Source organism: Candoia aspera, chromosome 5 (genome assembly GCF_035149785.1).
Source record: "Candoia aspera isolate rCanAsp1 chromosome 5, rCanAsp1.hap2, whole genome shotgun sequence".
Classification (NCBI taxonomy): Eukaryota; Metazoa; Chordata; class Lepidosauria; order Squamata; family Boidae; genus Candoia; species Candoia aspera.
The window spans coordinates 15,643,853-15,660,666 of NC_086157.1; the positions used below are offsets into that span (position 1 = coordinate 15,643,853).

At 38.3% G+C, this 16,814-nt stretch overlaps 1 protein-coding gene across 2 annotated transcripts in view; it reads left to right on the top strand.

The window, feature by feature from the left end:
* ABCC4 (ATP binding cassette subfamily C member 4 (PEL blood group)) overlaps positions 1 to 16,814 on the top strand; it is a 163,192-nt gene that overhangs the window by 87,739 nt on the left and 58,639 nt on the right. For both annotated transcript variants that reach the window (XM_063304648.1, XM_063304649.1), the window contains 3 exons: positions 3,382 to 3,461; positions 13,079 to 13,229; positions 14,396 to 14,515. In XM_063304648.1, the coding sequence (XP_063160718.1) occupies positions 3,382 to 3,461; positions 13,079 to 13,229; positions 14,396 to 14,515 (351 nt within the window). The remainder of the gene's footprint in view (positions 1 to 3,381; positions 3,462 to 13,078; positions 13,230 to 14,395; positions 14,516 to 16,814) is intronic.

Genomic DNA, 16,814 nt, shown 5'->3' on the forward strand with positions numbered 1-16,814 from the left:
ATGATGACCACCATCACCATCATCTTTCTGTAAAGCTTACACCCAAAGTGACTCAAAGATAGATTAAGTCTTATGCATGTCAGCAAACACTAGCAGAAGTTAGCACGTTCATATATGTGAAAATGTATTTTTGTGAAACCATGAGAAGTAAGAACCTCAGGCTGAAGACTGATCAGCCATACCATACTTGCCATACCATACTATTAGCTATTTTTTAAAAAAATATTATTAAATTTATACACCGCCCATAAAAGTGACTCTGGGCAGCTTAGAAATAAAAGCTATAAAACCATTATAAAAATAGAAAAAGTACAAAAAATAGAAGATAAAAGAGGAAAACTAAAAGGCAGAGAGAGCTTAAGCCACCAACCATCCCCAGGTCTGCCTACCACTCTTGGACCCCCAAGCTAATTGGCAGAGCCAGGTCTTGACACTCTTCTGGAAGGCCAGAAGAGTGGGGGCCAACCTCACCTCCGGGAGCAAAATGTTCCACAGGGTGGGGGCAACGGCAGAAAAGGCTCTCCTTGACTCCGCCAGTCGGAATTCATTAGCTGGCGGGGTCTGCAACATGCCCTTCCTGCCGGACCAGATGGGATGGGTTGATTTAATTGGAACAAGACAATTCTTCAGGTAACATGGGCCCATGCCATGAAGGGCTTTAACAGTCATAACCAACACCTTGAATTGGACCCGGAAGCACACCAGCACCCAATGCAGCTCATGCAGCAGAGGTGTTACACGCGCAGCCCTAGAGGCACCCATAACTGCCCATGCTGCTGCATTCTGCACCAGCTGCAGCTTCTGGATACTTTTCAGGTTAGCCCCATGTAGAGCGCATTGCAGTAGTCCATACGGGAGATGACCAGGGAATGAGTGACGGAAAGAAGGGCTTCCTGATCCAGGAAAAGGTGCAACCATTAGGTGATAATATCCTTCTAAATAGTAGAAATTTTGTCATATATCTACCACACAAACAGAAATTACAGTAGTGGAATTTCCAAATATGATGACTGGAAATTCTTAGGCATATAATCCCTACACCTAGAGGGTACAGCATTTGAATAGCAGGGAAATATCTTCCCACTATCTGACTGGTTTATCCTCTATGTGGCCCCTAGAACTTTGCAAAAGATGCAGTGAAGTCATTTTTAATGGAACAGAAGAAAATGAAAACAGAAGAATTATACATGGATTCTAATTATATTAACTGTATCAGAAAAGGAAGGATATAAATGTAAGATAGAAATAATACCTTAATTTGATTAAGTTTTAATCTAAATCTAATGAAATGAAATTTAAATGATACTGCTTATTTCTTTGTCCTAGCCCTGGCTTTTTGGAGTGCAGTCTTCATCATGCAACTTAAAAAGGGTTTAAGCCATGGCTAGTTGTCTCAGTATGGCGTTTTCAGTTGATTGATTGATAGTCTAAATTTGAATTCCTTGTCAAAGAATTCAAGGCATGAAATTCCTATTCACCCTTTCATTTATTTTGCAATTCAAATAATTCATCAGACCTGGAATTAATTAGCATAGCTGTTCTAGGTCTGCAAGAATGTCCTAAGATCTTTTTTGCATTTTTCTATATTTCTGTGATATCTCCATGGCAAATGTACACATTCCATTGTATTCAGTTACCTGACATTGCAAGTCTATGCTGTAGGCACTTTCTCTGAAAAATGTACATAACCTCTTTAACCCAACCCTTCTACAATACTGTGAAAACGTTTTTGTCCCCTTTCAGATACTTTGAATTTTTGAATGTTCTAGGAAGTCTGAGTGAACAAACAAACAAACAACATTTCACTTATTTCATAAATAAAGTCATCCAATATGCTACATGTCAGCATGACATCCCCCCTTTCATTCAATTCAATTAAAGTGGTAACAAGGGCCAGTTGTGTGAATACTTAATTAAACATTCAGAGCTGTTTTAGGCGAGTCCTGTCCTTGTATAAATCTCACAAATGTTGGTTAGCCCCATCAGAGTGAGGTGTATCATCCCCCATTGGGGGAAAAAAAAATTCTGAAGGCCTTCCCATAACTTTGAGGCACCACCAGTTCAGTCAAACACTTGAAATGGAGGAGACTTGATTGAAGAACAAATGTTTTCAAGAGCAGCCACTCTGACAAAATCATTTGGAAAGTGCAGCATGAAATGTCACTGGTTGCGGGGAACTGTCAAACACTGGCCCAGCTAACTGCTCCTTTGGTGTCTTCTAACTAAGTCACAATGATCTTGATGCAGTATGTTCTCTAAGCATTTCCCTGATATAATTATGATTGGAAAGGACCATATAGGTCATTCCCTTGTCAGTGTGGAAATTCCTGCTCAGTGTAGGAATCCAAATTAAAGCATCCCAGACCAGATGGTTGTCTAGCCTCTGCTTGATCACATCCAACAAGGGGGAGTTCACAACCCTGCAGTTGAGGCTTGGTATTAACTAGCAAATGCTTTAAGAGATGTACATGGCTTTGCAAAATGTTAACTGCTAGAACTAAATTGTTATGCTTCCCCAAAATTCCATTTTGTCATATGACTTATAAAGGAATATTTCTAACCAATTAAAAATAGGAAGATTGTGGCTTTAATGAACAAGAGATTCTAATTACATCAGAAATTTCATTCATGTAAGGAAGAAGAAATCTATTTGTTTCAGTGATAGTACATCAGCTCAGACTAGTTGAGCTACACTTGCATGGCTGGATGTCTAGTCATTCTTAGAATTAATGTATTTCATCAAACTATTAAAAAATGATTTCAAAAAGACCCATAGCTTTCACTGAGTTATACTTTAGCTGCCTATAATATGTTGAAACATAAATATCTTCAGAATTAAAAGCTCTCTCATAATGTATCAAAAAAGGCAGATGTGTAATTTATTTTCTCACTTTACGATCATCCTAAAATTTAGATTATTATAAAAATTAGTTATTCAACATGCAAAGTAGTATTTAGACCACTGAACAAAACATGTTAATGTACACAGATTTAAATTAGTTTGAGCTGGAAATTTATTTATTTATTTATTGTATGTGTATCCTACCCATTTTGGAACAACAGAAGGTGGCTCATATAATATAACAGCTATTTATAATAATAAATTAATAATTATTATTTATAATAATATTTATTTATTTATTTATTTATTTATTTATTTGACTGGATTGTCAAGTTGACTTGAATTTCTGTAAGTCTGTAGTCCTGTGCACATCTCCCTTGGAGGAACAGGAAACAATCAAATACAGTGAGATGTATTTCTAAGCAAATACATTCCAGACTGAAGTTCACATTTCTTTTCTCCATTCCTATTTTTTAAAATGATGAAAAACAAACTTTTTTTAAAAAAAAATGCCAAATAACCCTCTTTTTTTATTTTAGGAAGAATCCTAAATCGTTTCTCCAAAGATATTGGCCATTTGGATGACCTACTGCCACTAACATTCTTGGACTTTGTACAGGTAATCTAAGAAGGGACTTTGCAGAATTGGGCTTGGGGTATCCTAGGTCTTGATGACACTTGTGTTTATATTTTTTTCAGTATTTTAGATGAGTTAAGTGAAAGGACTTGTTTGAGAAGGGTGTAGTCCAAAACTGTTGAACAAGTGGTAGTGACTGGGGAGAAGAAATGAGTAATAAGTGGCTGGTAGGAGTGGCTCTTAACAGTTTGCCATTATGTCAGGGTTTCAGTATGTAGTAGCTTAATGCTTGGTAAGTTGTGCCTAGTTTGCCTTTGAGACATTTGGCAAGCTTTCTGCAGTGTTATGAAACATATCCACAGTAAAGGAACAATCAACTCACATGAAAAGATAGCACTGATTAACCTAATTATGCATGTACTTCCTCAAAGAAGCCAATGTTTACTATACCTGTTTGGGATTAAAATAGGTGTGGTTATTTACAAAGAAGAGATTAGTAATAATAGGGCTGAAAATAATAGCTTCAATGGGAACAAAAGAAAGAAGTAGTTATAAATACAAAAAGGTTGTCTAGGTGTAAAATATGTTTGTATCACGGAAGTAGTAATGGATTAATTTGAGGCAACACATTTGGATTTTAGGAGATTCTCAAATGTCTTTTCTGGAAACTATGTAGAAAGCACAATGCAGGAATTTACTTTCCTACTCTTGATATGTTCTTATTTGGGATACCCTCTTAGATCTTAAGCCCTCAGTCGGTGATAGCATCCTAGTGCCTGAGCTAAAAAAAAGCTAAGCAGGATTGAAACGGGGAAATCAATCCCAGAAGATGGTACTTCATCTTGCCACTTTCATATTGCTGCCAAGAAAACAACACAGACATGGACATATTCTTTTCAGGAGTTGGGTTAACTCAGTGGACACTTTGCTAGTGCCATCAGGATATTACCATGTACCCTGGCTATGTTTTACCTATATGTTTGTATTTATGTGAAGGTTGGGCCATAATGACAATGAGCATTGATTCCTATAGTAGCAGGGGTGCATTGGCAAGGTTAACACCACCATCTTACTCCATTACCACTATATCCAATATTAACTAGTACTTACTTAATCAAGTAATAGATTCAGAAGACAGATTAAATCGTCTGTGTATTGAATAGTCATATATTCTTGGGCATTACCAACAATCTGTTGAAACCTGACTTCTGTTTCTTTCCTTGTTTTTAAAGAAAATTAATCTTGTCACTACAGTAATAGAAGAGAGGAAAAAGCTCAATGTTTTCTGATGGTTTTTGCCCTGCTTTTTAAGTTCCAGTCCACAGATTTTAGAAAAGTATTCCTTTGTAGAAATAAGCTCTTTTTCTTTTTGAATAGTCCCAACACAGTATGTTAAACTCTAAAAGTCACTTACTGAAACATACAAGAAAATCAGCCCTTTGCAGCAAACTACCAGGTGGGATCTTGGGCATTTTATTTCATTTCGGATAAGGGGCTTCTTCAGACATGAAAGCACAGTACCATATGGTAAAATGCCCTCCATGTGTAAGGCAAAATTATCCCTTTAGCCATGGGAATGCTTGTTGGGCACAGTTTCCTTCATAATATCTAACATCTCCAAAATTTACAATCTAGGAAATTGTTACAACAATTCTGAAAAACAAATATGCCTATCAGAGGAATATAGTACAAAGCCCTTAATTTTTATGCCAATCGCTCCTGTTAGCATTTCTGCATTTTATACTCTAAGATACAAGGCAAAGATCTGTTTGGCTTCAGATGAATTGACTTTTCCTAACTTGTACTTGATTTAATGATTCAGTGCATGCTTGAACAGTTAGATCCAGACTAATTTTAATCCCATTAATTTTAGTCAGTTTACTTCATCAACATAAGGACCTAGTGACTTTTAGATTAAGAGAACAAAAATGAATTCTGTGCTCCTTTTTCTGGCACAAATTATTTATTTTTTAGTTACATGAACTAAGGTAACTAAAAATCTCCCAGACTTAAATGCTAGCTAGGAGTCCCTTTCAGGTGGTATTTAAACAAGCATGGGCTGATCCAGAGATTTCACATAGACTCCTAGTAACTGTTATGTGTCTAGCCCACTCATCTAAAGAGAGTTCTGAATAGATACAGACAAGGTGGTTGTGAATTTCCTCACAGTCTCATCCCTGACTTTTTTTGTCAGTGAAGAACACATTGACTCTTGAATCTTCTCCTTTGTAACTATACTACTGAAATGTTTTCAGATGTGTGAGAAAGTAAATGGGATGTAACCAGCTTTCAGTTTGTTTATTCCCTCTTTAAATATTTCCCTCTGTTGATTGTGGGCAGCACTGATTTAGTTGAAGTATTTTGGTTGAATTGTGATGGGCTTCTGGGTTATTTGTGTCTGGAGAAGCCCAGCTTTGTACAAAGGATTCCTATTATTGAATATGATAAAGATCTTGTCATTTGTTTTGTTTGCAGGTGTCTTTTATAAGAGAACTTCTAATCCCTTCAGGAAGAAATATTTTCTCTTTTTTTAAAAAAAGGGAAAAAATCAGTATTAACTAAGAATAAAAGCACTGAGCCTTTGCTTTTGTTGTTGACAATTTGAGAGACATTTCCCAATAGTCATTGTTCAAATGGTTGTCAGGAGGAATCAAGTGAAACTCAATAAACAATGCAGTAACGGGTTCCTCACACTTTGTGTGCAGAAGCTTTTCTTGAGACGATTTGCATTGAAGAAGTGGTCCATTTTCCAAGTTGCCGTAGGGTCATTTAGAAGCATTCCAGCTTTTTTTTTTTTTTTTTGCTTTACTAGCAGTTGAATATTTTAGTTTTGCAGAAATAAACCTATGTATATGTAGAGTCAGGGAAAGTTCTCCCCCACCATTCCACTGTGCAGTAAATAATAGAGTGTTGCTGTGAAACCTTCTAGTAGTATCTTTGAAGAAGTGCTAATTTATTTTCAATGGGATTTATTTACATGATAATGTATATTACTGAAAATTATTACTGAAGAGTAAGTCTCCTTGTAGTTGATGGTTCTTACTTTTTAGTTATTTTGTTTTGCTTTACAAAATACTACTAAAATTTCTATGTGCAATGCAGTTCTATGAATCCTTAGAGATAAATCCTACAGTGTTCAATCTTGTCTAGGATTACAAGCTTAAATATGTTAAAAGGAACTGGATATGTAGAGATTTAAGAGTACTGTAATCCTTTTGACTCTCTACAGTCACTTTGAAAATTATTCACTCATAAATTATGCCAAATGTACTAATCAAAATCTTTTTTTCCATTTCCTCTCTCTCTCTCTCTGTGTATATACACACACACACTTTTTCCTTTCTCTTTCTTTTTCACTTCCTGTCTTAAACACTGTGTGTCTATACTCCTTTCTTTCTAAAAGTATTAACGTTATCTTGCCAAGCATTTTCAGATTCTCTTTAATGCAGCAGACTGACCAGAGGGTTTTGTAGAAAGTTTGGAAATACACATACGTTAATTTTAATTTATGTTCCTGCCCTCTCTAAATGTTGCATTAAAAAACACCTTAAGATTTTGTTTTGTTTCTGGGGAAACATTGTGTGCTATCTGCAGCTGCCCTTGGATGGGAAAGAAAAGACCAGTGATTTATTGAAGCTGGCTGAATTGAAAAGCCCCTTTTCCCTCCCCAAAATCAACAGCTTGACTGAGTTTAAATAACTGACTTTTCATATCCTTTCATTGCACACAAAGACCTAATCCTGAGACTACTTGAGCCACCAATGTAGACTGTGGACAAGACCACCACTGGAAATGTCATCCCTTCTCACCACACACAAAAACACATTGACTGCAGCTTTTATGAAGTGAGAATGCCAAAGAAAAGGAAAATGAAAGTGAGGTGGCTGCAGTAATTTTTTTAAAATAAAATAAAAAAGGCTGCTGCGTTTGGATATTAAGAACAAAAAGTGCCTAAAATGACAACAATGGCTCAGGTCACTTGCTTTTATAAGTGCAAATGACTGAAACTGCTTGTTTGTTTCAATACCATTGACCCTTACATTTCATTGTGTGGAAATGTCAGGGAAAGTGTGTTCGAAGACATTTCAGCATCTTTTAGTTTTACAATGAGGTTGTCATTTTGAGATTCCCAATGGCTGCTCCCATCTGTCTCCTTCCTTCACCACAATTCATTGGCAAAGTAGACTTCCATATATTTTTTTATTTTCAGTAACAATTAACTGCCACTTCTCTGTTTTGTTTCTAATTTAAAAACTAAATCAGAATTCAGTATACTCTTAGTATCTTTTTTCAGAGCAAGAAGAGCAGCCCTCTTTCAACTCATTATGGGTCATCCATATCCACGTTTTATGGACTACTCTAATGATTGGGTGGGATGGTCCAGCAGATGGAAGGAATATCTGTTTAGGTGAATGTCCTCATAACAATTCAAGGGCATTCCAGGATAGAGCCTGTTGACTGAGAGGAGAAGAGAGTCATTAGTTGCATTGGTGTTCAAAGAGCAGCAGCATCCTGTTGATATTCCATCTGTAGGTTTAGCCTAAGAATACACAATCTTTTCTGGACTAAAGGCTGCACTGAAGGTTTGTGTAGTATGCTGGGGACTGCACTCCAAAAGGGAATGAGTGGGGCCAAGAGAAAAACTTGAATTGATTTGATTTGATTTCTAAAGTACATTAAATATGACTAATATGATTATACTTTATCCATTTCCTTAATACTTTTCTTCCTTCTTTCTCATTAAACAAAAATTAGTTTGATAACAGTTTGCAGGGGCTGCACCTAAGGACCTCAGGTTGTGCATCCCTGAGTTAGCTTCTCAGTATTTGGAAGGGGAAAGTTGGACAAGTTGGATAAGAAAGAAGGAAAAGTTGGTGGTACGGAAGAACCCCTTTGGATGTCTTAACCCCATAGGTCTGGCAGGGTGTGACTGACTCAAAACATTTTGCTGCCTAAAGCAGAAATGCAGATGATGCTCCCTGCTGAAGCTAACCTGATCAAATTATTTTGGTATCTGAAAGTTGTGCAAGTGCCTCTTCCTGGCTGCCATTGTATTCTGTCCACCTAGGCCTCCTTGAACACTGTTACTCACTTTCAGTTTTATATACTGTATCTTTCTTCTTTGCTGAAGAATGTGCTTAGAGTTGGTGTTCCACTGATACCCTTTGAAAAATCATTTGCGGTAATTTTGTACAGAAAATATAAAAAAGTTCTTGCATTCCTTTATAAGCATCCTGAGTTCACAGTGTAGACCATATACTTCCTTTATACCCAGTTTGTGCACTCTAATGCAGATATGCCAAAGGAGGTTCCAAATTGCAGAAAAACAGTACTCCATAGTGATTTAAAAAATTCAAAATTCTATCCCAGGTTTGATGTTCACTGAAGGTAGTGAATGCTGAATTTTCATAAGAGGTGGTTTTTTTTGCTCTAGATAAGCTATTTGGACCTGGAAGAAAGATCTGCAGTCATTCTCATTTTCTTCTACCTGCAGTCCTGCATTTTGCATTTTTGCATTGTTTACAGCTATTGTTTCCCTGGTTTTGGGCTGATGGCAAAACACCAAGTTAGATAAAGTGTTTCGTGTCCCTCTCAGTTCTCTCTTTACTTTAAGTTGCACCACTGCATTTTAAAGCAGTGTGATACTACTATCTTGGTAGCATTTACCACAGCTGAGATAATGCAACACCAAAACAAACAACACTGATTTACATAATACTAATTTGTATGGTTATGTGCTAAGTTAAATGCTTGCATGTCTTCATTTTAGTGGGTGAACACCTTTGAATATCAATAAGATTTAGATTATTCCCTTTAAGTGTAACTTGGGGTGACATAATCACTTCTGCATTTAAAAAATGTACATTATATCACTTCTGTCATAATGATATTAATTGCTGATAGATAATCTCAGAGCTTAGGATCAGCTGTCAGTAGGCAAAATGAAGCAGCCCTTTTGAATGGGAAGCCCGGACAGGGAGCAAATTGGGCCGTGTCTCCACCCACCACCCCAGAAGGGGCTGTTTTATTTCACAGTGCCTGCTATGGCCACACATCACAAGCATTAATTAATTAGGCAATTGTAATCAAAGAACAACTCCTGGAGCTGGTGTCATGGCCACCTCCTAAGGTACAGCTCTGAGAACTGCCTCAAAAGACGTTGCAGACCACCCAGAGAATGAGGGATAGCACAGCTGTTGACCAAGAAGCGTATCTTGTTTTCTCTTGATGTGATGGTCTTCCACATCAGGAAAATCTTTCAGTCTGCCACTTTTGCTCTCCTAAGATCTTTAAATAGAGCATAGGCCAGGCTGCCTTTAATCACAGAATAGAGATTTGGGTCACATATTCATATTCTGGAACATGACTGGCATCACTGATGTTTAAGAGCCTGTGCGCCATTTGCTTCTCATCATTTATTGGTCTCCTGCCTCAAGAGGTTTCTTGGCTTTTCATGCAAATCAATGAATGTAGAGTTGCCTTTAACTCAGGTTTCCAATAGGCCAGTGAAGCATTCTCCTGCTTTTCTAAATTGCTCCATCTTTCCTTGTCTACATTTCTAATTTCTTTTTACAAAGGGCTGTGGATTTTATCCCTTCAAAACATTTCTGTGAATACTGTAACACAATTTCCTGGCAGGAAGAGTTGCTGTAGCAGAAGGAAGAAAAGATCAAGTGATTCCATTAACATTTCTAACAACTTCTTAGCTACTACAAATCTTTTAATTCCCCTGTCACTCATAGAGTGTAACAATCCTGTTTTAAATGGTGATAAGTACAAATCTTCTACATTGCCTTAAACTACTGATATACTATGGATGTTCTTATAAACAAAATAGGGATTTTTTTTCTGTTTGGCAAAAATAGATCTCAGATTTTACTTTCTGATTCAAAGGAAGATTTTTTTTAATGTAAAATTTCCAGTGCAAATTATCAGTGTTGGCTCTCAGGAGATAAATATAAATAAGCTAAATGAATCTGAGGGTAGGACTTGTAAAAAAAATTTTTTTTTAGATTTAAACACTTGCTTTCTCTGCTATTTGAAACTTTTCTTTTTTGTCTATTTGCTTTCCTAGTAGAAAGTGTAATATAGAGTAGCAGCTCTCTTTAGGATCCTGACAAATGTCCAGGAATTGATACAAAATGTGACAGCTAGACCGCTAATCTGTAAAGTCTAGGAATCATATGATCCCTGTGTTGAGAGAGGTGTACTTGCCATATATTGCTTACTGAGCACAATGTAAGGTTTCAGTGTGGTCCAGCTAGGTGGCAGCACTAACCAACCTTGGTTGATCTAGAAACCTAAGCAAAGTCCGAGGCTGTAGGCTAGACTGGAACATTAATAAAAATTCTGGCAGTCAGTAGTCATAGCAAGCTGCTTCCATGTTGTGCCCAAGTCCCCCATGGATGTGTCTATGTAAATCACCAACAATTAAACTCAACTCAGAGGAGTTTAAACCCTTTAAAGCCCTGAACTTTGGGGCCCAATTATCCAAGGGATCTCCTTCTCTTTACAGTACTAACCTGCCTAGTAGTTAAGATCTGCAGGAAAATCTCTTTGGACAATGCCTCTTCTGTTACATGTTTTTTTCTTTTAATATTTTATATTATGTTTTTACTTCTTAGTCCTCTTAAATATTTAGTAGTGTAAGAAAGGCAACGTATAAAGTCAAGCAAATTGATAGATAAAATATTTTTTCTTGCTGGCTGCAAAGATAGTGAGCCTTGATTCTGGGTAGAACAAAAGCTACCTAGAGAGAGGTGGCTGAGTGGACCTGTGGCGTCACTTGTTTGATCATTTGTGGAGAACAGATCTTTCTTTCACCTGATCAGTCCTTGTCAGCAGGAGGAGAGTTCATTTTAAAACCTTGGCAATGGGTTTAGCTCCTCTTTTCAGAATACCAAGCCAAATACTTTAGATCAGCTTGATTTACCTCCTTCCCCACATGTGTAAAAACTGCAGCCCTTATGATGATAGTTTAAGGAAAGGCGGCTCTAAAAGAAAAGAGAGGTGAAGTTTATTTCATTGTGAAATGGTCATGTGTTTTCCAAGGATATTGTTCAATTTGCATAAGTTGGGAAATCAGATGCCTTCTCTTTCTTCAGAGGGCTTGGTTGTTGCCTGTGCAATAATGTGTCTGCCTTTTGAGACTATTTCATTAACAGTTTATTTGCATGCAAGTTGGGTTTTTCATATGCATTATATTAGAATGATCCACCCTGTCATAAGTTTAATGTTAATGAGGCTTCTGTAAAATTCCTTCCAAAGATAGTATGTGTGTCAGACAATGATGTGTCAGAACGTCGTCATCCTAACAATATCCCCTCTCTTTTATTTTCCTTCCATGTGAAGGTTTTGTTCTCTGCACTTCAGCATGAATATTACTTCCCATCTCAGAGATTTTGTTTCATAAGGTTGTAACTAAACATCATCCCGAAAATAAAGAGAGAATTTGTTCTCTAATGCATTTACTTCAAGTATCTTTTAATTTTTTTCCAGGTGCATAATGACTCATTTGGCCTATGTATAAATTAAGCTTTAATTAGGTCATTTCACAGCTGTGGGGGCAAGTAAGAAGCAGGCTAAAAGAAGAATTAAGCAGTACCCTAAAAGGCTAGAATCCCAAATAAAGAATAGTGATAGAGATAATGTTAAAGCTAGGAGGAAATAGTACTGTGCCTAAAGTTGAGATGGGACGTGGTGGCACTGCGGGTTAAACCGCTGAGCTGCTGAGCTTGCCGATCGGAAGGTCGGCGGTTCGAATCTGCGTGACGGGGTGAGCTCCCGTTGCTAGTCCCAGCTCCTGCCAACCTAGCAGTTTGAAAACGTGCAAATGTGAGTAGATTAATAGGTACCGCTTTGGCGGGCAGGTAACGGCGTTCCATGTAGTCATGCTGGCCACATGACCATGGAAGTGTCTACGGACAAACGCCGGCTCTTCGGCTTTGAAATGGAGATGAGCACTGCCCCCTAGAGTCAGACACGACTGGACTTAATGTCAAGGGAAACCTTTACCTTTACCTTTAAAGTTGAGATATGGCCTAGGATCACAGAGGACTTGGCTGAAAGGAAACCAAACGACTAGGGAGCTTTATGGAGCTGAGACCAGAGGGCACAGGCTTACAAAATTTTGGGAGAAAGGAATTTTGCTGGTTCTGACTCTGCTTGAACTGTATGATCTTATTTGGAGAAAAGGAAGACAGATTTAAAAATGGTGGCACTTTTACATACTGCATGCTTCTGGAACTTAAGTTGCTGCTTTTCAAAGCTCCCAAAGTACCTTTCAGCCATCTTTGTTGCTGCCCTTTAGTTAGATCATTAACTTGATCGCACTGCAGATTGGGATGGGTGGAAATGGTATGGTAAGTGAGACTTGGCAATTTGCCCAAGTAACTTGTCCATTTGATTTTTGTGGTGAGAATAGAACAAAGGACATGTTTTGGAAGGACCAAAAATGGGTTTCATTACCTGCATGGATGTTATTAGAAATAATTAGAAAATGGTACCCAAATATTACACTCCTTCATATGGACTTTGTATGGAGTTTGGGACTGTCTTCTCTGGACATTGCTAACTCTTGGTACAGTATCATGTACAAGACTTGCAAAAGAACCTTTGTAAACTAAGATGAGACTCCTCTGCACCTTTTCCCCTGGCAGACTTTTCTTCAGGTGTGTGGGGTGGTCGGTGTGGCGATTGCAGTGATACCCTGGATTCTCATCCCATTGGTTCCTCTTCTTCTTCTTTTCATATTTCTGCGACGGTACTTTTTGGACACATCAAGAGATATCAAACGTTTGGAATCCACAAGTATGTGTTTTTAATTTTAACAATTTGGGGATCACTGCATTGCATGCTGCTAATTGATCAAATGCAGGTTTGATTTTCTTCCTTTACATGTATGCCTATTTTGGTAGTGATTTTGAACGCTCTTTGGCTCATTCCTTCTTGTAGCACTTAATGGCTCATATAAAATTCCATTTTTATATAAAAGCACCCCAAAACCTCTTCATTTCTTACTCTCAGCAATAGCAACACCTCCCATATGCTTTGCCAGTATTTGATCGTATGATTGCTTGAGAAATTTGTTGAAATAACAAGTGAAGGAAGTGTTTAAGCCTCCACAGTATTTAAACAAGCAAACCCAAGAGGAGGTGAATGAGTCCTATGGCTATTGGAGGCAGGGGGGAAAAAATGAGTATGGCTCTTGGCCCTCAAAAGGTTGCCCATCTCTGATTTATAAAATGAATTGTCTGGCTTCCTCTTTTCTGTTTTGTCTTGATTTCAGTATTTCAGCTGTGGATTATAATTGACCCACCCCCAACTCCTGTGAATGAAAATACATGTAAATTTGGAGATGCAACAGAAGCAGAGAACAATCTAGGAAGTTGCCTTAGACTTGCCCTATACATTATAGATTGCTACATGACCTCAATTGTACAGAATAACTGGAGAATAAAGACTAAATCTTATTCATTATCACTTTCCCCTACATGTCCACCTTTCAACTGCTAGTTAGCATTTCTATCTACCTGTCTCATAATATTGCTTGCTAAACCTTTGTGCCAGACCTTCTGGTGCTGAGTAAGATATGATCAACATTATGAAGCTTGCTCCAACTTCTGCTTTGAGTTCTTCAGTGCAAGATATCTGTGGAATTAGCTCTAAGCCACACAGATATTTCTGATGGAATTATGTTAAATGTCTACCAAACAACATAACAATTCAAGACAGAGATAACATAATCATGACTATATATACATCACTTTGAGTGTCGTTTTCTGTAACCTCTGCATAATTATTTTTTTTAATGAGAAGCATTAAGGTAACCTTGGAGAGAAACTTACTGTTTTTTTGTAATTTTAGTGATAAATATTACACATTTATTCAGTTAAGAATATCTGTTAGTAGGATTAGAGGTCAGCATAGTGAAAAAGTCCTCTTGAAATCTGACATCATTTAACTTCATGTTGCAGCTCGAAGCCCGGTTTTTTCTCATTTGTCATCATCTCTTCAGGGACTTTGGACTATTCGTGCTTTTCAAGCAGAGCAGAGATTCCAAGAATTATTTGATGCACACCAAGACCTACACACAGGTTTGTAAAAAAGCTCAAGGTAATTAATTTCCAATTCAGCAGAACCAAGAAGGAAGATTCTTCCTGCAGTATACCATTTCATCAACCATTCACTAAGTGAGAAATGGAATGGGGCAGGAAAATTAAGCATTATGTCTTCTGGGGCATTTGTTGGATGTCTCCTCAAAAATCCTCCCTGTTCCAATTAGCCAAAAAAGAACGTATTTTCATTTCTGACCTAAGACTAGGTAAAGCCTAGTCCTAGTATTGGCTGGGGATGGGTGGGTGTCAAATTATATTAAATTATACTAGGCCAAATTTCCTCAAAAACATTTGAAAATTTACTCTCTACTTGTGGAAATCTTCTGGAAAGCTGTAGACATGTTTATCATGTTTGGACCTTCTGGTCTTGGGAACCTTTCATAATTGGTCTTGGATGGTATGGCACTGCCTCAGACAGACCCAGTGCATAATCTGGGGTTCCTCCTGGACTCACGGCTCCTGTTTGAAGAAAGATGACAGCCATGGGTAGGAGGGCCTTTGCACGCCTTCGGCTTCTGTGCCAACTGCGCCCATACCTGGACTGGGAGCCCCTGCTCACTGTCACTCATCACCTCTCATCTGGATTACTGCAATGTGCTCTACATGGTGCTGCCCTTGAAGACGATTTGGAAGCTTTAGCTGGTGCAGAATGTGACAGCATACAGTAGGTAGTAAATAGTGCTGGTTATTTGGTGCTCTACTTCGTGAACTGCATTGGTTGCCAGTGTGCTTCCAGGTGCAATTTAAGGTTCTGGTTGTTACCTTTAAAGCCCTTCATGTATAAGGACTGGGTTGCTTGAGGGACCATCTCTCCCCAGTTGTTTCTACCCATCCGATCTGGTCAGGGCATGTTTCAGGTCCCAAGAGCCAAAGAATGCCAGTTGGCAGGGCCTAGAAGACATACCTTTTCTGCCCACCTTGTGGAACATTCTCTCTCTGGAGATCAGGATGGTCCTGACCCTGCTGGCCTTTCATATGGCCCTAAAGATCTGGTTCTGGGCCTGGGGCCTCAAATGTGTGTGTAGGGTAAACTGCCCAGAGTTCCTCCGCTCGGAGGAGATGGGCGGTGACAAATTTGATTGATTGATTGATAGATAGATAGGAACCCGCTTCTTGGTTGTGTTAGTGATTTGGGTTTGTTGTTTCTCAGCTGCTTTGTGTTTTAATTTTTGTAATGCTTATAATTGTTTTTATTTTATTTTAATTCTGTTCACTGTCCAGAGTCACTTGCTGAAATGGGTGGCCATATCAATTGGATGGCTAAATAAATAAAATCAGAAGCCAGGATATACATATCTGTTTACATTTGGTTCCCATGTTTACTTCTTGAAATATGTGTAGGCTCACAGTCCAGCCATAATAAATGTTTATACGAGCTGGAATATCTACACAGAAGCTGTACAAGGCAACATGTGGATGTGGTCAAGAGTTCACAACGCTGCTTAGTGGTAACTCACCAGAACAAGTTACTGAGACCTCTTTGAACTGTGGAGGAGTTCAGTTCTCACTGGGGCAGATTATTACACATATGTTTGTTTTTTAGCTCCTTTTATTGACTGACATATATTCACATCTTTTATTAACTAACAATTCATCTGCTCAAATGGTCAAGGGCCTATCAGTATGGAAGACTAGGTTGTCTCCAGAATAACAGAGTTTTATGCTTGTTAGGGGGAATTCCCTTGTTGAAGTATAGATATTTGTCCTTTAAAAGAAAAATACATATAAAAAAAAAAAAGCAGCACCAAAATGGCCTGAGCATCAGTACTGGGAGCAGGTGAGTAGAAAGGGAGGAGAAAATTTAAAGCAGGGTCTAAAGCAGGGTCTGAGACTTCTTGCTGTAGCTTTGGATTGGAGTGCGTCTCTCCATCCAAGCAAAATAGGCTATGGGATGGTTGCACTCCTGTGCCTGTATAGTTGAGTGCAGGGCCTGTCAGCTTGCTCGTGATTGTGGTAGGATTTCTCAGTTGTTTGATGGTGTGCCCAGATGCTCTTTATTCTTTTCATTAAGGTCTCATTGGTGTGTGTGGGGGTGGGGGTTCAGTGTTGCAGCCCTTGGGCTAGTGGCTCCTGGCAATTCACATTTGAGAACCTGGTCTGAAGGAAGCAGAAACCTCCTTTTGTAGGCGCATTAATTCAGCCAGTGATGGAGAGTGATCAAGACAGAGACTTAGGGATGTAAAACTGAAGTGGAATAGAAGACATTGAAGAGAGGAAATTGGCCTGCTGAAATCTGAATCACTATATGTAGCTGCCTTTCCTAGCCAGGGCCAACTTC